We start from the raw sequence: 23,461 nt of genomic DNA, 5'->3' as shown, positions 1-23,461 counted from the left end.
ATAATCCTTTTAATACACTGTTGGATTCAGTTTGCTTGTGTTTTGTTACCTGCTAAGAACTCTTTCCATTTAAAATGTTTATATTATTTCATGTAGTACTGTTATAATAGCTGCTCTATAGTTTTGATATGGGTTGGCAACTGTCAATGGACTTTTCCTGTGAGAATTGGTCACATGGTAATTCTGGATTGTATCCTGGACATTTTGACTATTATGTTGTGAGACACAAGATTCTGTTAAAATTCCCTCATGAATATTTTCGTTTCAGCAGGATATTTAACCTCTGTTCAGAAAGACAGGTTCTTTAGAAGTTTTAGCTGCCTGTACCACCACTACAGCTATAGCTCTATGGCAGGGCCACCCTTGGGCAAAACAGGAAGAGAAAAATAAAATGATTATCCTTCTTCAGACAGTTTTAATTGGCAGAGACAAACTTTCAGTCTTGCAACTTTTGCTTGCCTTCAAAGGTCGGTGGAGAGCCCTGGCCATTGTTGCCCAGTGGTTAGACATCGACCTGCGCACTGATCTCGGGTTTGGTTCCTGGTAAAGGGCACATACCTGAGTTGTGGGTTTGGTGCCAGACCCCATCAGAGCGAATGTGGGAGGCAACCAATTGATGTGTCTCTCTCACATCGCTGTTTCTCCCCTCCCCCTTCCACTCTTGCTAAAAATCAATGGAAAAAAAATATTCTCTTGTGAGGATCAACAAAAAAGGTTCCAGTGTGTGTGTGTGTGTGTGTAAACAGATTTAATATTATGCTCTCCAGCTCATAGGGTTCGTTTTCCTGGTCGTCTGGCCAGAGCAAAGATGGGTTCTTTTAGGTTTTTTCCAATGACCTCAGAGGTAAAAGCCATGAAAAGGAAAACAAAACACCGGAAGCACTTCTGTATGGATTCCTTAAGTTTGGACTCCATTCCCTAATCTGACTTTTACTTTCCAGAGTCCTCAGGTAATTTGATTTCCCCCAAATTTTAGTTATAATCAGTAGGAGAGGCTGCAGTGTGCTTAAATCTTGCCCAGCAAAGAGGTTAGAAAACAACTTGTGAGAACTCATAAATCTGTACTTTCACAAGACCCAATACTGTTGTTTTCTATCTAAATTTGCTCAAACTGATGCTGGGAGGTACATCTGAGAATAATTTGTGAATTTGAGCTTGGTTTCACAAAAACAGCTGTGTCAGCTACATTTGTTCAACTTCACAACAGGAAGTTAGTTTTGAGAATTTATGAATCTGAGCTTAATTTCCACAAAAAATGCTTCATTCTTATTCACCCAGATTTGCTTGAACATATGTTTTGAGATGATCTTTTGGTGTTGCTTTTAACAAAAATTATTTCTAATCTTCTAGATTTGCTGGTTCTGAGAACCCTTGAATCTGATCTTGTTTTCATAGAGGAGTATGGTTTCAGCTAGATTTGTACAATTAACTCACCTTGGGAGTTAATTTTGTGAACTCCAATCTGCATTCATTTGCACAATAACTACTAGGTTTCAGCTAGGTATGTTCAAACTCATGCTGGAAAGTTACTTTCAGTTTTCAAAAGTTTTTTTTTTTTAAACATATCTTTATTGATTTCAGAGAGAGGAAAGGAGGGGGAGAGAGATAGAAACATCAATGATGAGAGAGTCATTGATTGGCTGCCTAGCCCGCAACCCGGCATGTGCCCTGACCAGGAATCAACCCCGATCTCCTGGATCTTAGGTCAAAGCTCAACCGCTGAGCCACACCCAGCCGGGCATACACTATCTTTATTCATCTAAATTTACTTAAAATTTTTTTTTTTAATCCTTCCCCGAGGATATTTTCTTCACTGATTTTTAGAATAGAATGGAGAAAGGGAAGGAGGGAGAGGGAGGAGAGAGAAACATTGGTGTGAGAGACACATCAACTGACTGCCTCCTCCTACACATGGCCCAGAATCAAACCTGCAACCCAGGTTATGTGCCCTTGACCGGCAATCAAACCCTCAACCATTTGGTACTCGGGCTGATGCTCTAACCACTGAGCCACACCAGCCAGGGCGAAACTTGGTTGGGAAAACACTTCCAAGAATTTGTGCAAATGAGTTTGTTTACAAAATCTGCTACATTTCATCTAAGATGTGCTCAAACTCACACTTCAAAGTTTCTTTCTGAGAATAATTTGTGAATGAGGTTTTTTGTTTTGTAAAGCTACTGTTTCAGTATTTTCTCAGAACACTGAAAATTTTGAGAAAAACCTGTGAATTTGAGTTTTCACAATAACTGAAGGGTATGCACTCGGAGAGATCATCTCTCTCACCTCTCTCCAAAAGGCCAGAGCTGAGGCAAAGCCATGCCCAACATACCTAGGCCTCTATCCATTAAGCCATGTTGTACAATTCCAGGAAGCACCAATCACTTTGTATCCAGGGCAGGGAGTGGGCCGAATCTGGTTTGTGGGTTGCTTTTGTACGATCAGTTAGCCACGAATGGATTTCACATTTTAAGAGTTGTTAAAAAAAGAACAAGCAGTATTATATGATAGCTCATATGTGGCCCATAAAGCTTAAAAAATATATATGTATACTTTATCCAAACTCGAAGATATTTTTTTAAATTCATTTTTTAGAGGAGAGAAACATCAATCGCCTTCCATACACACCCTGACCGGGATTGAACCCGAAAACCTAGGTATGTATCCTAACTGCGAATTGAACATGCCGCCTTTTTTTGGTGTATGGGGTGACACTCCAACTGAGCCACCCAGCCAGTGCGAAAGCTTAAAATAGTTACTATTTATATCACTGGACAGAAAAAATTTTGATGACCCTGTTTTTTTAAATTTTATTTATTTTTTAAATTCTCACCTGAGGATATTTTTTCCATTGCTTTTGAGAGAGTGGAAGGGAGAGGGAGAGAGAGAAACATCAATGTGAGAGAGACCCATCATCGATTGGTTACCTCCCACAGGCACCCCTACTGGGGATCAAGCCTGCAACTGAGGTATGTGCCCTTGGGTCAGAATTGAACCTGGGACCCTTTAGTCCAAGGGCCGACGCTGTAACCACTGAGCAAACCGGTCAGGGCTTATTTTTATTTTGAGAGTACATTTATTAAAGCTGGGGACAGTGAAACAAGGAAGGGCCTAGAACAGAAGCAACAGGAGAGGCCTAGACGGGGCTGCTTTGTCTGTCTAGAAACATTATGGGTAAGAAGTGAGTCAAGGCAGAGCTGCTGCCAGCTCACTGGAGAGTCAGAGAAAAGGGGGCCTTGGGGACAGGTTCAGGGGTTAACCCAGGATGAGCTGCAGTTGCCCATTTCTCCTCTGGTTTCAAGTCTTATGGTGACCCTTAAAGTTTACTTAAAAAAATTTTTTTATTGATTTTTTTTAGAGAGAGAGGGAGGGAGAGGGACAGAGAGAGAAACACTGATGTGAGAGCAAAACATCAATAGGCTGCCTCCTGCACATCCCCTACTGGGGATCGAGCCTGCAATCTTTTGGTGCACAGGATGACACCCAACCAACTGAGCCACACCATCCAGGGCCCTTAAAGTTTAGGAAAAAGAAAATTCACCCGAAAAGATGAGTAGGCACGCCCCAAGGAGGATGTGCGGACAACCCTGTTTGTTAGCATTCAGACTGGAAAATGAAAGGTACCCCATGGAATCGGGAAACACAATGGCTCTGCCTCCTGCCAAGAAATGCTAAACGGACCAAATTTAGTACAAGGTAGCCCATCCCAGGATGCATAAGATCTTCAGCCTTCCCATCACCTCTCCTCTCCGGTTCTACTACCTCTCTGGCTTTCCTTTCACCTACCACTCACATGCCGAGAGTTAGCCCTCTCCTCTATGCTGCCCATTCCAGAAAAGAATTAATACTGAGTACAATGGTTAAGAGCTGTGTTGGTGTGCATCTCTCTCTCTCTTTCTAGTTTTGTGATCTCAGGCAAATCACTTAACATCTTTGGGCCTCAAGTTTCTCCATCTATGAAATGGAGATAATAACAGGGCTACTCTACAAAGATTAAATGACGTGAGGCATGTAAAGCACACAACATGTAAGCAGTCAATAACAGTAATGCCAATGTTACCCACCACCATACTTTTGTTGTTGTTAATCCTTACCTGAGAATATTTTCCCACTGATTTCAGACAGAGTAGAAGGGAGGGAGGGAGGGAGGGAGAGAAGGAGAAAGAGACAGAGAAACATTGATGTGAGACAGACACATTGATTACCTCCTGCACTTGCCCCAACTGGCGCTGGGGATCAAACCTGTGCCCCTTTGGTGTGTGGCCAACACTCCAACCACTGAGCCACATCAGCCAGGGCCCCACAACCATGCTTTAAAAAAATTAAAAAAAAAAAAGTTTCTATTGATACATTTTTTGAGAGAGAGAGGAAGGGAAAGGAAGATAGAAACATCGACATCAACATTGGCTGCCTCCTGCACACCCCCTGCTGGGGAGCATGCCCACAACCTAGGCATGTGCCCCAACTGGGACCTCCTGGTGTCTCAACTACTGAGACACACCAGCTGGGCCCCATTACCATACTTTTGATAACCCCTTATAAGCCATTCACTTCAAAACCTTTTGTTTTTTCCCTTCAGCTAAAGACATTTTAGTGTTCCCCACAGGGTGGCAAGCATATAAGACTAAGTTCTAGCCAATTATATCAGTGCAATTTCCAGGCCCTCTGCTTCCTCTTCCCCTTCCTATGGCCTGAACAGAGATGTGGGGCTGGTAAATAGCTGCTAAATCCCAAGCCTGGACCATTCATCTATCTCTGGACTGTCACATGAGAAGCAAACGACAGTTGACCCTTGAACATAGGAGTTAGGGGTACCAATTCCCCATGCAGTCGAAAATATATGTGTAACTTCTGACTCCCCTCAAATTTAAATTGTCCCTTGATATCTGTGCATAAGTGGACCCGCCCACTACAAACCCATGTTGTTCAAGGGTCACCTGTATTTTGTTTGAATCATTATTTTGGAGTCCCTTTGTTGTAGCTTAGCCTATAGCCTAATTAATATGCACCCCAAACTCATCTCCAGCTGCCTTGCTTATGCCCCAAATACCTCAAACTCAACGTATCAGCCCGGCCTGCATCCTGTTGTTCTTGTGTTCCTGAACACAAAGATTACAACTTCTTGATACAGCTCCATTACCTATATATTCCCAGTCAGGAGAATCTGTCATTCTTGAGTCAAGAAACTCCTACTACTCTCAGGTTCAACTGGTCTCAGAAAGCCCAGCTTGTTACATATGGCCCTCTCCAATCCCTCACCTCTGATCCTAACCACCCTGGCTTTAGATGCTTTTTACTTTCTGACTGGCTCTCTGCCTCTAACTCCAGATTCTACAATGCTGCTCTATTACATTCTTAAAACAACCCATTTGTGAATTCTGTTTCCAGAAGTCCAAAGCATTTAGTCTTCATGACACAGCCCCGCCGAAGTCTCTGTCTCCTACACACACCCCACATATAGTTCACACAAACCAGTCCTTTGCACGTGTTCTTATCTGCCTACATAAATGCTTCTCAAATGTGGTAGATTATTTTTAAAAGGCTTTCAATCTAATGTAGATCAATACTTAGGAAAACAATCACATGCTTAACTGCCCGGCAATGGCAAAGTTTCTCAGTGCCTATGCTTAACTGTGGTGCCTGTTTTGTCATGGACAGGTTAACTCCAGGCCCACACTGGTCTAAGGACCACACTTCACACAGGTTTAGGCCAGCTCTTTTCCATGCCTGGTGAACCAGCATCCACCCACCCGCAAGGTCCAACCATCACTACTGCCTCCTCCATTATGTTTTCTCTGATATTTATGCCCCACAGTCATACCCTGCTCAATATATCCACCACCTTTCCTTTATACCCATTACAACTTGTTACTACAATTTTTGGCTAAATGCAGAAGAGCAGCAAGCTCTTTGAAGTCAGAGATATGTACAAGTTATCTCTGTGTCCTTGTGTCTGTCATATGGTAGAAGCTAAGAAATGAAATTAGCAAATGAACATGTCAACACACCTTCGTGGTGAAGACAAACAGGAACTGCAACAACTCTAAATAGACCTTTAATGACTGGGGTATTGTTCGGGTTGTTGAATGGTCTAGGCCATGGGGACAGAAGTGATCAGTAGGCTGTCTGAGACTGCTGCTGGCGGTAGCCACCCCGACGCATGTAGCCTTCGTTTTTGCGGTAGCCATCTTTCTGGTCTGCAGGAGAAAGATGGGAAGGAGGGAGTGAATGCCAGGGGAGAAGCACTAAGGGAGCCAGGACCCTGGGAGAGCAGAGGGAATGGAACCACTTACCTCGGAAGTAGCCACCATAGGTACCCTGTTTGTGGTCAAATACCCGCTCATTATTTTCCACCAGGCTGCCCAGCTTCTCCGCCAGCTGCAGAGCCAGGTTCTGTTGGGCAGTGGGCTCTGTGCGGTGCATCACCACTGTCTGTGTTGGCTGGTCCAAGGAGGCCTGATGGGAGTGGGCCAGAGGAATGGACATGACACAGATCAGATCCCTCCACTCCAAACTCCCTATGACTCCACCTGCCCATTTACCACCCCTGGCTCTTACCATCAACTCCTCATTAATGATCATCTTGCTAATGATGGAGTGCACAGTGGGCAGGTCCAGCTCAAACATATCAGACAGAGTCTCCATGCTGGGGAGAAAGAAGGCAGGGAGCAGCTAGGACCTGCAACTACAAAGCTGGGGCCCCTCTGCTTCCCTCAGGGCTCATCCTACCTGATGGAGTCGTAGACACTGCTATAGGTGAAGAGGTAGGTCCGTAGTGACTCTTCCTGGATCTTCCTATGGGGAGAAAGAAGAAGAGATCTTCAGGGAAGGAGACTTACCAGTCTTTTCTTCCCCACTTGCCAGTCGCCCTCTCGGCTCACCTAACCAGCATGGTTCGGACTTTGTCAGCCTCAGGGAAAAGGTCCCACACTTTGCCATTCATCTTCTCATTGATAATAAAACTGTGGCAGGTCTTCCAGTCGCCCATCTTCATGGCCTTGGAGGCAGCGACCACATGTTCCCTCATTGATTCAGGAGGACCTGAAAGGTTGGGAATGAGGCAGGGCCTAGAAAAACTTGGGACCAGGGTTCTGGCCCCCATAAGCACTGTTCAAGGAGGAACACAGGCCAGGAGAGCAAACAACCAGCCTGAAGACTCTCCCATCTCTCCATTGAACAGTCATGTGATTGTATGTCTCTTAATATCAGAACACATTTATTTAGATTTAATCAGTCCATGACATGCTTTAGGGAACTAGTGAGCCCCTTGAAAATGCTGACAAATTGCTGTGGGTATCCTTATGTACATTTTCCTAGAAAAAGGATCCATAGTTTTCATCAGATTCTTATAAAGATCCTTGAACTAAAAAAATTAACACCTCAACTGGAATTGTAGTGACCCAACTTCCTTCCTGCCTATGCCACCTTCATGTTTTTTTGCCTTATCTATATATCATACTGTTACCAGCTTATTTTTCTTTAAAGTGGCCCACTCTTTTTCCTTAAAAAATTTAGTCTCACTTTAAATTTAAAATCTGACAAATCATGGGTTTGATGTACTGATCATGACCTGGAGTCCCAAATACAACCATGAGAAACAAGCCAGGAAGATAGACATGGCAAACAAGAGTAGCTGGAATTCAGGGTAGACAATAAAGTACAAAAGCTCCAAGGCTGGAAATGGATGGCAGATATAAGGAAACATGAACACAGCAGACCTTAGAACAGGGACAAGCAGCTCAAGCATGTACATGGTTTAGGCTGAAGTAGAAATGTACGGATAGGGCTACGTATAAGGAAAGGCACACAACCCTTTTGTGTCCGCTTCCATTCTATCACTTCAGAAAAAGGCAAGCCAGAGGTTCAAAGAATATTTCTCTACAAACCAAGCAGTAATACAGAGCTGAAACAGAAACTGACTGTTGGCTCCATTGCAGGCAGTGATACAGAATGGTAAGAACTGTGGTGAACCAGAGAGCCCTAAGAGATGCTGGAAACAAAGACTTTCACTGGAAATTTCCAATGAAAACAAAGTATCACTAGATAAGCCAAACAAAATCTGCCTAAGGGGCACCTGCACTTCAACAAAACCACACACACAAACCAGTAGAGGACAAATCTGTAAGGGGATGTGGCTGTGAACAGTAGGCCTGGCTCACTGGCCAAGTCCCTCCATGCACCAATCCCACAGGAAAGGCACAATTCAAATTCCTTTCCCAGTGAAATCACAACTCAACCCCTGAACTGATCAATGTATCAGAAGTAATGAAAGGGGCCAATGTTAGCTTTTTGAGTGCCAAGGGTCTAGTTGGTTGCTGAAAAATAATGTGCATGAAGGGGAGAAAGAGGAAAAACAGTTAGCAAGGCATATAGTAACTGTGTTGAAGTTGGGCAAGTCACTTAAGTTCCATGCCTCAGTAAAAGGGAGTAATAGTACCTACATCACAGGGTTATTACTAATAAAGAATAAGTTATTATTTTTAAAAGAGTGCCAGGTAGGAAAAAAGTACTATGTGAATTTATATTAAATAAGAAATACCATTGGAATCAGGTCATGAGTTTAACTTAGTGACTAAGGAGACTGAACTTTATTCATTCTGTAGGCAATGAAGAACTTCTGAAGGTGCTGGGGGTGTACGGTATCATAAATTTCGTAGAAAGGCAATACTGACAAGTACAGACTGAAATGGGGAATAATGAAGCAGGCAGCTTAATTTGTAAGCTAGGACAATGTATCCCACGGCAAGAAACTATAGAAACTGCTGAGTAAAGAGGACGCCTTTAAGTTCTCCATGAAGATGTCATAAAATTAAATGGAATTAACTTGCGGGAAAATTATTTTTTCAGCTTCTCTTAATCCTTTGATTAAAGTAATCAAGGAACAAACAAGCAAAGTTTGTTCCACTACAGAGCCTCACACTCACCCAGCAAGGGCTGTCGCTCGCCCACCCGCAGCTGGTGATGAAACTGCTTGCTGATCATGCGTCGGCGGGCATCACTCTCATGGGCGGCCATGTAGGGGATCTCCAGGAGCATGGCAGACACCAGATAAACACACTCCAGTAGCTCCAGGTTGATGTGCAGGTGGAAGGGCACCTGCCGGCGCCGCTCCACCTTCTCCTGCTCCTGGTTGCGCTCCTGTAGGCTGCGCAGCAGCAGACCCTGGCCCAGGAGCTCCTTGGCCCGGCCACTTGATTGGATGTCCAGCAGGGCATTGTGAGCATCCTTGGTCAGGCCTTGGCGGAAGGCACAGATGCCCAGCTGCACCATGGTACGGTTGTACAGGATCTGGGAGCAAAGGGTGATACACTCAGAGGTGACAGAGACGAGGCAAGTTGTTCCAAGACATTCATTCATTCAACAAATATACAAACACTCAACAAGTAACACACTGATGTGCTGAGCACTAGGCTACAGGCTGGGCCTGAGAACAAAACAGACAAGTCCCTGCTCTTCCACAGAGCTTACATTCTAGGGATGGGATGTGGAAGAGAAAATAACCACAATATACAGGTGGGACTCGTGCTAAGGAAAAGAAAGCAGAGGAGGGAATTAAGGGAGTTTATGTTGTGGTGGTAGTGGTGGGAGCTCACAATTTTATGTAGGCTAACTACGGAAGACCTAACAGAAAAAGAGGGAGCAAGTCATACAAAGAGCTGGGAGAAGAGTGCCATAGAAAAAAGACAATGCAAATGCAAAGGCCCTGCGCAAGAGCCGCTACGTGCACTTGCGAAACGAGGAATGCGAAATGGCCAGCGCTGGTAAAAGATGTGACCACAGTCCAGAGGACAGGCAAGCACACAGCCATGTAAGCCATGTTAAGAATTTTAGGATGGAAAGTCAGGGGAAGGTTTTGAGCAAATAAGTGATATAATCGGACTTAATTTAACATAGTTACTCTGGCTACTGTATTAAGAACAGCCTGAAGGGCAGAAGCAGAGTGAGACCAAGATGATGGTGGCTTAGACAAGAGGGTGGCACTGATACTGATAGGTAGTCAGATATGGATTCTAAACAGAAATGGCTAGGGAAGCAGATGTAGTGTGAGAGAGAAAAACAAGAATCAAGGATGACTCCAAGGTTTCTGGCCTAGGCAACTGAAAAATGGACTCTCCACTAATTAGGATAGGAAAGATGGTAGGCGATAGATTTTAAGGGGGGAAAAGACTAAGCATTGGTAACAACAAAAATATAGACATCAATATCAGTCATAAACGTAGATGCACAGAACCTTAAAATATATTAGCAAACAGCCCTAGCCAATTTGGCTCAGTGGTTCGAGAGTGGGCCTCAGACTGAAGGGTCCTGGGTTCAATTCCAGCCAAGGGCATGTACCTGGGTTGCAGGATCAATCCCCGGCCTGGTTGGTGCATGAGTGGGAGGCAACCAATTCATGTGTCTCTCTCACATCGATATTTCTCTCTCTCTCTCTCCCCGCCCCCCACCCCTGCCACTCTCTCTGAAAAGTGATGGAAAAAATATCCTCAGGTGAGGATAAAAAAAGAAAAAAAATTAGCAAACAGAATCCAGCAACATATAAAAGAGATACTATATCATAACCAAGTAGGAATGAAAGGCTGATGTAAAAATCTAAAATCATGGTTATTCACCATGTGAACAGAACAAAGGAGAAATTAACTGTACCATTTTAATAGATGAAGAAAAAGCTTTTGACAAAATTCAACATCTATTTTGACAAAATTCTCAGCCAACTAGGATCAGAGGAATCTGGGATCAACTGATTAACTAGGATCAATGTGAAAAAGGGTATTGACCAAAATACTACAGCTAACATACTTAACAGTGAAATGTTGGCTGCTTCCCTGCTAAGAATGGCAACAAGGCAAGATGTCTGCTCTATTTCTATTCAGCACTGCACTGGAGAGTTGAGTCATTTAATATAGTAAGAAAGAAAAATCATAAAGATTGGTATAGTAATAAAACTCTATATGCAGATGTTTTTGGTCAACAACAGACGACACATATGATGATGACATACAGCACAGAGCCTAGGTGTAGTAGGTTACATCATCTAGGTGTGTATAAGAGCAGCACATGGCTGTACCAGAGCTAAGTGAATTTAGCAAAACGTTAGGATACAAAAATTACTTACACTTTTATACACTGGTAGTTAGCAACTGGAAAATGAAATTTAAAAAAAACTGGCATTTACAATAACATCAAGTATCACATAATACTCAGAAATAATTTTTAAAAAGATGTATAATACTTGCAACACTGCAGAGAGAAACTGAAGAAGTTAAATGAAGAGATAACATGTTAAGACTGAAAGGTTCAATGCTTATTTAAGATGTGAATTCTCCCCAAACTGATTTATAGATTTGATAAAATCCCAGCAGGTGTTTTTGTAGCAACTGACAAGCTGACTCTAAAATCTACGTGGACCCTGAGAGCTTGTTTGGAGGTTCCAGCAGGGGAGCAGTTACTCATATACCCTGGACCAAAGACCGGTCCTCTCCTCTGGGGGGAAGGTTGCGCCCTCTTCTGTCAAGCATGCAGCTTCGGGAAGGAGGCAAATGGGATGCAGATAGTTTGGTTAGGGAGGAGAGGTACACCCATCTAGCTAGCCAGATCAGCCAAATCAACCCTGGCGATCAATGGGGTGACAGATGTCACAGCCAGAGCACCCTCACATCCTAAAATTTATGTGGAAATGCAAAGGTCACAGAATATCCAAAGCATTCTTAAGAAAACAGGATGGAGGGCTCATAATCCCTGACTTTTGAGACCTTACTCTAAAGGCACAGGAATCAAGACAGTATTAGAATGGCATAATGACAGACAAAAACATGAATGAATGGAACAGAATAGAGAGCGCAGAAATACACCACACAAAACTGGCAAGTCAGACTACACTAAAAGGAATGGTTAAGAAAATGAGTAAGCAAAGCACAGAATGGAAGAAAATAATTTGGAAACCTTTATCTGACAAAGGACTTGCACCCAGGATATGTAAAGAAATTCTACAACTCAATAATAAAAAGATGACCCTAGCCAGTTCTGCTGAGCAGCTAAAGCGTCGGCCTGTGGACTAAAGGGTCCTGGGTTTGATTCCAGCCAAGGGCTTGGTTACAGGCTTGATCCAAGGCCCCAGTCAGGGCACATGTGTGAGGCAACCAATCGATGTGTCTGTCTCTACCGCCCCACTTCTTTCTCTCTAAAATCAATAAATAAAAATTAAATAATAATAAAAAAAAGATGAACAATCCAATCTTTAAAATAATAGGCAAAAGTTGACCAGACATATGAAGGTCAAATCAACAAAAAAGTAATCAATTTCAAGAGTTATCAGGGAACCCGGCTGGCATGGCTCAGTGGTTGAGCATTGACCCATGAACCAGGAGGTAGAGGTTCAATTCCAAGTCAGGGCACATGCCTGGGTTTCGGGCTCGATGCCCAGTAGGGGGGATGTAGAGGCAACTGACCAATGACTTTCTCTCATTATTGATGTTTCTATCTCTCTCTCCCTTCCTCTCTCTGAAATCAATAAAAACATTAAAAAAAATAAAAAGTTATCAGGGAAATACAAACTAACATCATGGGATTCTATTACACAACCACCAATATGGCTAAAATTAAAAAAGACCTACAATACCAAACATTAACAAGAAACACACATTACTGGTAGGAGTATAAAATGGTAAAATCAACCACTTCAGTTTCTAATAAAATTAAACATACGCCTACACTATGATGCAGTGATTCCACTCAAGTATTTACCCAAGAGAAAACATATATCCACAAAAGACTTCTACATAAACATTCACAGCAGCTTCATTTATAATAGCCCCAAACTGGAAATAGACCAGTTATTTATCAAGAGAGAAACAGATTAAGAACTTGTGATAAATTCATACAATGGAAACAAAGTTGGAGGGATCACACTACCTGATATCAAACCATACTACAAGGCCACAGTAATCAAAACAGCATGGTACTAGCATAAAAACAGTCACATAGATCAATGGAACAGAACAGAGAGCCCAGAAATAAACTCATATCTTTGTGGTCAATTAGTATTCAACAAAGGAGGCAAGAACATACAACGGGGTAAAGAGTCTATTCAATAAATGGTGTTGGGAAAATTGGACAGATGTGCAAAAAAAAAGAAACGACACCACCTTCTTACACCATATATAAGAATAAACTCAAAATGGATTAAAGACTTAAATGTATGACTCAAAACCATAAAACTCCTAGAAGGAAACATTAGCAATAAAATCTTGGACATTTTTCTTAATAGTATGTTTTCTGATACATCTTCTTGGACAAGGGAAACAAAAGAATAAATAAACAAATAGGACTGCATCAGACTAAAAAGTTTTTGTACAGCAAAGACAACCCACTGAATGAGAAAACATATTCACCAGTGATACATCTAATAAGGGATTAATATCCAAAATTTATATGTACTCATATAACTCAACACCAAAAAACCAAGCAATCCAATTTAAAAATGGGCAAAGGATCTGGATAGATACTTCTCCAATGAGGACATGAAGATGGCCAATAGACATAAAAAGATGCTCAACACCACTAATCATCAGAGAAATGCAAATTAAAACCAGGAGATAACACCTCACACCTGTCAGAATGGCTATCATCGATAAATCAGCAAATGAGTGTTGGAGAGGATATGGAAATAGGGAACCCTTGTGTACTGTTGGTGGGAATGCAGACTAGTGCAGCTCCTGCGAAAAACATTATGGAGGTTCCTCAAAAAACTAAAAATGGAACCTCCTTATGACCCAGTGATTCCACTTCTGGGAATATATCTGAAGAAACCCAAAACACTACTTCAAAAGAATATATGCACCCTATGTTCACTGCAGCGTTATTTACAAAAACCAAGCTATGAAAGCAGCCCAAGTGTCTATCAATAGATGAGCAGATTAAAAAAAACAACTGTAGTACATTTATATAACAGAATATTACTCAGCTACAAAAAAGAACAAAATCTTACTGTTTGCCACAGAATAGATGGACCTAGAAGGTATTATGCTAAATAAAATAAGTCAGTGAAAGAAATACCATGTGATTTCACTTACATATGGAATCTAAAGAACAATATAAATGAACAAACAAAATAGAAAAAGGCTCACAGATACAAAGAAGACTGGTTGCCAAGGGGGAGATGCGGTTGGGGGGCTTGGTGAAAAAGGTGAAGGGGACCATTAAATACAGATTGGTAGTTACAAAATAGTCAAGGGGATATAAAGTACAGCATAGGACTTATAGTCAGTAATACTGTAGTAACTATGCATGGTGTCAGGTGGGTACCAGAAATATAAGGGGGATCACTCTGTAAAGTATATGGTTGTCTAACCACTATGCTGTACACTGGAAACTAATATAAAATAATACTGAATAAAAATTGTAATTGGGAAAAAAAAAAACCAAAGAAAGAGATTCATACAACGGAATAAAAAAGAACAAATGATAGTGCTATTTGAAAACCACCACCAGAAACGTTCACCAAATGTTCTCCACATGAAATTATTTTAAACACACATTTAAAGACACAGCTTTAACATTCCTTCTATACTGAAATGTCCTCACAATACAGCCACACACAAAATCAGCTATTCCACTGTTATGTCCCAACATATCACACTACATTTGGGTCCCCGTCTTCCAATCAGTTTGACAACTTCTTAAGGGTTCTCTTCATCTTTTTAAACAAGATGATCTCCTAATGTCTTGAAGGGGACACACTGTAGGTATAATAAATGTTAGCTGAACCCAGATCTCTATCCCCAAGAACTCTGTGCAATAAAATGTTAACAAGCAGGAAATCAAAGAATGCTGGCACCTGGGAAAGACCAAATGCCTGCTTACATCTGAATTAGCTGGACAACTGACTAATGTGATCGAGCCACTTTGCCCCAACAGTGAGAGGACAGGGACCTGGCCTGGTCTTCCCTTTGCCACTAAAGCCAGAGTGCCTCCTCCCCATCCTACCTGTACTGGAGGGTCCGCGTGCTGAATGTTGTCTTGCAGGTGGCTCATAAGCATGAGGTCACGAGCCTGGTACCAGCGGGAGTGCAGGGCATGATGGTAGATGTGGCAGAGGATGGCGCATGTGCGAATGCGATCTGTGCGGTCTTTGGCATAGATGTACTTGCAAAGTCTCTCCATCAGCAGAGCGGAGTCCTCCCCCTCATTTTCTGCCTGATCTTGATCAGACTGGGAGTGGGGGTGGGGTTTGGGGAGGGGGAGGAGGAGATACAGCAAAGACAGTAGCTCTAAATGGCTTAGGCATTAGCAACCAGAGTGAGTCTCCACCCAGCCTTTTCCTAGCCCCGCACCCCTTTCCCTCCCTGCCCCACCTCAGCAAGTTCCCAGGGAATGGAAGGTTGGCCATCAACTCCTGACAGACGTGGAGGACAGATTGACACATCCCTCTGCCCTACACTTGGCTAAGCATTCACCTTTGAGGAGCCCTCAGGGAGGGTAAGCTGCCGTTGATGGGCCTTGTAATCAAACTTGTAGTAGGTGTGGAGAATGCGCCTCAGGTAGACACGACAGATTTCCTCAGTGGTGCCCTTCTCTTCCAGGTAGTGCTGTACGCGCTCAATGATGGCACACACCTTTGCCTCATCCTTCAGGTGCTCCACGTACTCTGGAGATGGGAACGCCCACCCTCAGCTCAGCCAGGCACCCAGGCTTTCCCAGGATCTGTCCTGGTACACGCCAAGCTCACTTTCTGCCCGTCCTGTTAGGTATTCTCTTCTGCTAATTCCTCCCGATTAACCCCCCACCCCTCTTCATTCTGATCTCACCTCAAATGGCCTCTACCTAAGGGTGCTTTTTCAACCTTATCTAAAGCTGCTACTCCTCCAGTCTCTCCCTATCACAGGCCCCAATTTGAATTTCTAATTCACACTTTACATCACCTACAATTACCTCGTTTATTTATTTGTTGAACTGCCTTTCCCCAGCACCAAATGTAAACTTCCTGAGCATGAAGGCCTCTAGCTGCCTTGTTCACAGCTACATCCTTGATTTGGTGGGCACATGTGGGCATTCACATTCTACTGAGGAAATGTCCTACATTTCCCCCATCCCAGTGTCCAACCCAAGCTAAACAAGCCAAGTAGACAGAGGCCATACCCGATTGATTCTCAAAGTATAGTTCCCAGACCAATAGCATCACCTAGAAACATGTTAGAAATGCAAAATTTGGGGCCCCACCCAGCCCTATCGAATCAGAACCCATGGGAGCGGGACTCAGTATCTCAGGTCCTCGAGAGTGAAATGCTGGGGTAAAGAAAGACTGGCTTTCCAAGTTCTAGTTCAGTATAATCCTTAGTTTTATTCCTTGCACCTTTCCTCTCACTGTTGCCCATGCTTGCTCAGGCTCACCTTGGGAGTGGGGGTCAGTATTTTGCATTATTTTGGTAAATTCTTCATCCATCCGTTCCACCAGAGTTAGGATACAGCCACGGACACGCAGTGGCTGAAAAGGTAGAGTAGTAAATAAATCAGCCCATATCTCAGTCCCAAACTTCAACTGTTCTGTTTCCAACAAGCTTTCCCAAGGCAGACAACATACACCTCTCCAATTAGCCTGCCAATTCCTCTTTACCTGGTCAACATTATGCAGGTTCTCACTCTCTTCCAGAATGTTCTCTCCAACAAAGATGTTGGGGTTTGCAAATAGGATGTCCATCAGCTCATTGATGCAGTCCAGACACTTCTGCCACATCTCAGGCTGCCAAGAGATCAGACAGCAGTCAGGGGTGTACAGTTAAAATGAGCAGATGCCTCCCAAAAGCCCTTCACCAGGAACGCCCAGGGCCTTCAACGACTAAGACTGTTTCCACAGTCCTTGAGTTTTGAGACATTAGGCACCTTCCCCTGACCCACCTGCTCAGCCCTGGATGTTCTTTATTGCCCTCACCTTCATGTATGTAGCCAGGTTGGGGTTGTAGTCATAGAGAGAGGCGATGATGTTGAACTTGATCTTGATGGCAACACCCTCCCCAAGGTTATTTTCAGAAGCAATCTGAACCAGCAGCTGTAGCAGCTCAATCTGGGTTGCACTGGAGGAGCCCAGAACAGGGTGAGGCATCAAAGACAAGTCAAAAGTCTCATCCTGTAATACAGCGCGCTTCCTTCGGACAAGCAAGGCAGCCTCTTTCCCAATACCCCTATCCTCACCTTACTTACACTTGCTTCTCTTTTACAAATTTCAAACACAAACAGCATTGAGGTTAACAAGCTATCATTCTCTTTAGTCACTGAATGACTAAAGGTGAGCATTACCCCCATTTGTTAGATAGAAAAAGTCCTAAAACGTTAAGTGATTGATTGGTTTAAGGTCAAAGGGAGAGCAAACAGCAGAAAACAGACTGGCGCGCTCCACGTATGCCATTCCTTCTACTGGGCCACACACTGATGTCCCCAAACAGCACTATGTGTCCATCAACCTCCACCCTGTGTCTTAGAGAAAAGTGCCTTCACCCTGTGGTCCCACAACCTAGACCCATGACTCTTACCGATCAGTCCCCTTCTTGCCACGTGCCTGCAGGATCTCATTCAGTTTCTTGATGACGACAGCATGGGTGATCTCAGTTCCCTTGGCAAACATTTTTGGTTTCTCCTAGGCAACACATATCCTGTCACATGCAAGCCAACAGGAGCCCATTCTTGCCTTAACTTTTCTCCCAACCCAACCAGAGTGCGCTCCTAAAAAAGTCACCTTAACGAGGGGCACTCCGCCTCGGACCCTTTCCCACTCCCCGCCTTCATTGTCTTCCTCCTCCTCATCCAGGCGCTTAGATTTCCTGTCGTGCTTCTTCTTGGCTTTGTCCTCTCGTTTCTTCTCAGCAGCCTTCTTGTCCTCCTCTGTGGCGGGGGCCCTGCCGGAAGACACAGGAGATGGAAGACTAGCTCCCCCCACCCCCAGGCTTCCTCCCATGCACTTCCTTTCCTTCACAGAGCCCTGTATCCAAGTTACACTCTACAAGAATGACCTAAAGTTAACCGTGACCCAAACAAGGACTATTAAGCACAGATTTTGCCTGACTACTTACCAAGGTGTGTCACTATCTCACACCTATGAGAAACTCCTAGGAAGGGAATGCTATGGCCTGGTCTAATAAGGCAGAGGTAACTAGGCCCCTGCACACACAGGAACAGCCTGTCATGTTGCTCCACAGCTTACCTCCAAGGTTTTCCAGAGAATCCATAAGAAACACAGTTGTTCTCTGATACTAACTGCTCTGTCCAGAGCATTCCCACCCCGGCCTTTTTCTTTACCAACTTTAAGCTGATTAGTTGGTGGCTAGTAAAAAGGCTTTCCTGAGTTCTATGAGTTATTCTAGCATATTACTGAACCCGAGGAAGGGACTGTGGGAACTCTGAATTTATAGAGGTCAGAAGTACAGGGCTGAACCTGGGAGTTGCAACTGGTGTCTGAAGTGGGGGAAGTCTTGTGGACTGAGCCTTAACTTGTGGCATCTGCACTAATTCTGGGTAGTGTCAGAACTGAATTGCTGAACACACCTAGTTGGTCTCCAGAGAGCTGGAGAACTGGTTGGTGTGAGAACCCCCCTCAGTGTCAGAAGTGTTCTGAGTAAAAAGAGATCAGACATGCAATGCTTCCCAGACTTGACCACAGTGTTCCCTGGAGCACATGGTAAAAAGCTTCTCAACAAAATGCCTATGTCTAGACCCCTCCAGTGTCAGGGAACTTCCTACTCCCTAAAGTAGCATAACTCCAACTTTTAATTAATTTTGTTAATCCTCACCCAAGGATATTTTTTCCACTGATTTTTAGAGAGAGTGGAGGGAGGAGGAGAGGGAAAGAGAGAGAAACACACAGACACATCAATTGGTTGCCTCCTGCACTCACTCAGACCAGGGCTGGGGACAACCCAGGTAGATGCCCCTGACAGGGAATTGAACCAGAGACCCTTCAGTACTTGGGCGGACACTCTAACCACTGAGCAACACTGGCCAGGAAAAACATCAACTTTTAAAAGCAGAAAGGCAACCCAAAAAGCAGCAATAGTTCTGCCTATTCAAAGAGCAGTGTTTACCAGAGCTTGATATTTCACTCACATGCAGTACACAGGGGCAGATACCACCTTGACTTCAAAGGAGCAAACTGAGACCTGAGAAGATTAAGTAACTTACCTAAAGTTGTATAGCTACTAAAAGACTAATGGCTGGGTACAGAATCCAAATCAGAATCCCTTTCCATTCTGTGACTGACCCAGAAAAATTCAGGAAGGCCTGCTATACACGAAGAAGTTCTATGCTATACAGTAAGAAGCTTTCTGAAATAATGACAAGGGTAGCAACCATTACTGAGGGTTCCCATGTCAGTCCTGGGCTAAGCCACTTCTCTGTATCACCTCCCTGTATTTTTGCAGCTATCTTTGGAGACAGGCTTAGTACCACCCTATTTTACAGATGAGGAAACTAGAGATGGGAAAGGTTAAATAGCTTGTCCAGTAGTGCACACCTAATTGGTGCCGAAGTGAGATTTACACTCAGTCCACATGCAGTGAATCAAGTCATGGCTAAATATCTGGACTCTGGAGCCTTCAAATCACATCCTCAGGATGCATTAGCTTTGTGAGCTCAGCCAAATAATATACTTGGCTCTGAGGTCCCTTTGTGAGAAAGGAGCAGTTGGCACCTACAACCTGTAAGGACTCCATGAAAGAAGCAACAACCTTCAAGAAGATTAAAGGTGTCCTTCTCTTCCCACTGTAGCAAGGCACGACTTCTTACTTTTTAAGGAATCTTGAGGCCAGCACAGTCTGTTTCCCTTCTTCCTCCTCTGAGTCAGAGTCAGAGGACGTGGAACCCGTGTCCCACTCTTCATCTTCTTCTGAATCTTCCGAGTCCTCATCTTCATCCTTAGAGGAAGAACAAAAGCTCAGCAGGAAGAAGACAAGGAGACTGACCAGTCTCTCTGCTCCCCTAACACGTTTCAGAGATCTGTGGGAGCAGAACAAGAGCGGTCACTCCTGGAATCAGGATATTAAGAGCTGCCCAGGACCACCTAGGCCTGAGAGGAGTGGTGACTTGCCCCAGAATCTAGCTTTCCGTATTCTAGGTCACTCAAGTGCTCTAATCCCAGAGGAAGCCTGCTCTCAAACCAGACTCCGCTAAACGCAACCCCTCCTAACCCCAGGACTCTGTCTTTTCCTCTCCCCAGGGACCCAACAATGGCCCATGGCAGGCAAATCACCCCTCATTGTAACCCTGGCTCTTACCTCCATCTTTTTGAGGAACTTGCGACTCTCCCCAGAAGGGGCTTCTGATTTCTTCTTCAAGAAAGCGGCAGCACTGACTCCGTCTTCATCCGCATCTGAAGAGCCTGGTGGGAAGAGCAAGGCTGAAGGACAACCAAGAAACCAGGCCGAGGGCACCACTAACTTGCAGCTTCCTAACCACCTGCCCTAAGGGTGTCCTCTCACCTTCCGAATCCTCCTCATTCTTCTCAGCGTCTTCATCGGCAGACTGCTCAGGGTTCTGAGAGGGGACAATGAGAGAGTAACTGAGGATGCCTGCCAACCACCACGTTTTGTCATGGTTCCGTCTCCAGGCACACCTCCCCCTGCAAACGTTTCATCTCAGTGATGAGGTCACTGCCCCACAGTTCAAGCCTGCCTCTAGCATTCCCACCTGCTTATAATTTGTAATGTGGGACTCAAAATCGCGGTTGTACTTTCGGATCTTCTGGCGCAGAGTGCTCAAGGCCTTGGCGTTGTTCTTGTTCATCTTCTTCTTTCCTTCCTTATCCTCCCAGAGCTAAAGGAAAGAGGAGGAGAGAGGAATACAGGGACCTGAGACTAAATAGTGTTTCCTAAATTTCAGGCTTCACCACCACGTTTGAGTCTTGCTATCTACATACCACCTATACTACTTATTAATTACACCTGTTATTTTTAAAAGATCCTTTATGTATCGCCACTAAAAGTGCAAAACCACAAATAAGAGATAACATAAAAATAAATACAATTAAAATTCTTGGCTAAGAAAGGTCCCTCCCCTTGCTTTACACCCCCATTCCTGTGTTCTGGGAAATACTGTACACAAGGCAAGCCACCAAGAGGAAACATGATCCCCGGAAGTGGGTTAGAAACAGGCCCCAGGCCCACAATCCCCTTCTGGATCCCTCCTGACCCACAGGAGTCACACCTCATTAAGATAGTCCTCCAGGTCAGCCAGGATGCGGATATAGAACCGGGGTACACCTTCCTTGTCCACAATACTTTTAGCCTTCCCATACGCTTTTCCTAGGAGCTCAAACTCTTCCAGGCACTTGGTGACATCCCGAATCTTCATGGCGTTACGGATGGTCCGAATAAGGTTGGTCAGCTCCTCAAACCTGGGTTGGGGACCCAACAGCACAATGGATATGCCCACCACCACCAACCATCAAACCTGCCACTGCTCCAGAAGCTCCCCATGGCCTTACCTCTTGTCTTTGGCACTTCGAACCACTCTCTTGGTATCTTCTTCATCTTCGCTCAGCAACAGTGGCCTGAAGGAACAGAACCCATTAACCTCCCCTTCTAGTTCCAGCCTTTCCAAGTGAGCTCTATGTCTTTTCTTACACGGGGCAGGTAGAACTGAGGAACTCGGGCCACTTGTACCGCACCCCTCCTGTCTGACCCTTCTTCTTCCTGGCCTCATCATATACAACTCGATCTTTTAAGCCTACTTCAAGGAAGGCCTTTTGTCAAATGTAGAGCATGCAAGGACCTCCATTCTCTCAAAAGTAAATAAAAGTGTTTGTTTACTATGTCACTAAACTAATTATGTGAAGACAGTCACTAAGCAGTACTGAAAGGTGAAAAAAGGGTACTTTGGCTAGAAGAATGGGAAATGGTTCAAGAAGGTGGTACCTGAACTAGGTCGTAGGGAACAATGTGTCCCAGAGTGTGAGAGGCCAAGGACAGAGAAAAAGTTTCAGGGGCTTTAACATCTCCACTGCCAGTATTTTTCTTTAATGATAAGAAACCTGACCACAGACAGCATTCAGTCATCAATATCTCTTCTTTTCTATCTAATTAATTTTTTCAATTTCTCTCTCCTTTTTTTATGTCCTCTTTGTGCAGGGGCCATGCTAATCTTCTCAGAATCATTCCAACTTTAGTGCCGAAATGAGCGCATCAATTATTTTCTATTTTACGGCAAATGACGTTGGTTTTCCACTTGTGGCAGTGCTATCAAATCATATTTACATGGGTACATATATGTATATGTATATATTTTCATTTATGGACTTGAGAGAGAATGAACCATCCATTTGTTGTTCTATCTATTTATACATTCATTGGTTGATTCTCGTAGGGGCCCTGACCAGGGATCAAACAGGCAACCTTGGCATATCAGGACCATGCTCTAATCAACTGAGCTACCGGGCTAGGGCCTTTGTACATGCTGTACTTTTAAACAGTAGACAGGCATGTGACAAAACTGATGATGGTGCCATTTGTAAGTCAGAAATTTGAGAAACATTCCACTGTTTCAAAGGGTGAAAAGTATTTTGATTTGCAGAATGAAGAGTGTTTAAGTGGAGGTAAACATCAGGAATAAGACAGATGTTTAACCACCTGCCCAAAGCGACAGGTGGCTCAGCTTCAGAGACACATCAAGGAGCTCCCAGACATCAAGCGAGCATATTGTCAGCAGGATTTTTTGGTGGTAAGAATAATTATGACTTGGCCTCCGATGCGGAGCAGAGGGGAGGCTGGGGTTGTACAAAGGCTGTGGACAAGGAGGCCAGTTAGGAAGCTGATGCAACAGATGTGGCCAGTGGGAAGCCTCTGGGACCCTATTCCTTGTAGCCAGTGGGTGCACGGTTCACAGCACCCTACATGTGAAGGCTGTCCCTCCAGCACTGTTCCGGTCCCATAAACTCTACACATCCTCAGAACCCGCTTTCACCGCCCCCCCCCCCCGAGAACCTCCCCGCTCGCACACTACACGGCCTTCCCGGGCCTGCCGCAGCCCGCGCTCCGCGAGTGGGCACCACGACGCCGGCTCTCCAACTCACTGTTTGCCGTAGGTGCCCCCGACGGGTTTGGTGACGAGCTCCTCCCCGGACAGGGAAGACTCGGACTCGCTGTCCGAACCGGTGGTGAAAAACCGCGACATGGCGACGGCGCTGAGGGGCTGCGGCGGGCGCGGCCGGACCTGCGGGAGAGCCGGAGTAACGCGCCGCGAGAACGGGCCCGAGACGCCACCTCCCAACCGCCACCCATCACCGTCCCCGCACCTACCCAGACCTGGGTCTTCCCTCTCGAAACACGCGGCCCAAGAAATACGTACCAGCTGAGGCTGCTAGTCACACGGCGGAACGGCGGAAACGCGGGGAGGAAAGGAGGCGGGATAAACGTCACTTCCGGGGCGGTGGCAAACTGTACCGAGAAACTACAACTCCCAGGCGCCTCCGCGCCACACAGGGGCGGGG

The 23,461-nt window shown here is 44.6% G+C and overlaps 1 protein-coding gene across 2 annotated transcripts; it reads right to left on the bottom strand.

The window, feature by feature from the left end:
• Nucleotides 1-6,036: 6,036 nt before the first annotated feature.
• On the bottom strand, nt 6,037-23,399 carry LOC308555475 (eukaryotic translation initiation factor 3 subunit C). 2 transcript variants are annotated; one of them, XM_081133811.1, is made up of 21 exons: nt 23,320-23,399; nt 23,045-23,184; nt 21,461-21,526; nt 21,181-21,370; nt 20,665-20,790; nt 20,457-20,511; nt 20,253-20,356; nt 19,765-19,892; nt 17,723-17,882; nt 17,520-17,623; nt 16,922-17,063; nt 16,607-16,732; nt 16,384-16,477; nt 15,450-15,640; nt 14,980-15,204; nt 8,922-9,285; nt 6,879-7,038; nt 6,727-6,792; nt 6,556-6,643; nt 6,291-6,453; nt 6,037-6,194 (listed from the first exon to the last, which is right to left on the bottom strand). In XM_081133811.1, exons 2-21 carry the CDS (start codon nt 23,143-23,145, stop codon nt 6,112-6,114), a joined length of 2,736 nt encoding a protein of 911 aa, XP_080989937.1. In that variant the 5' UTR covers nt 23,146-23,184; nt 23,320-23,399; the 3' UTR covers nt 6,037-6,111. The 2 variants fall into 2 exon arrangements, with proteins under 2 accessions (XP_080989937.1, XP_080989936.1); XM_081133810.1 differs by having other exon boundaries at nt 23,271-23,354.
• Between the last annotated feature and the right edge of the window lie 62 nt (nt 23,400-23,461).

The sequence above is a fragment of the Miniopterus schreibersii genome (assembly GCF_964146895.1).
Source record: "Miniopterus schreibersii genome assembly, chromosome: 3".
In the NCBI taxonomy this organism is placed as follows: Eukaryota; Metazoa; Chordata; class Mammalia; order Chiroptera; family Miniopteridae; genus Miniopterus; species Miniopterus schreibersii.
This window is presented reverse-complemented; position numbering and strand designations above follow the sequence as displayed.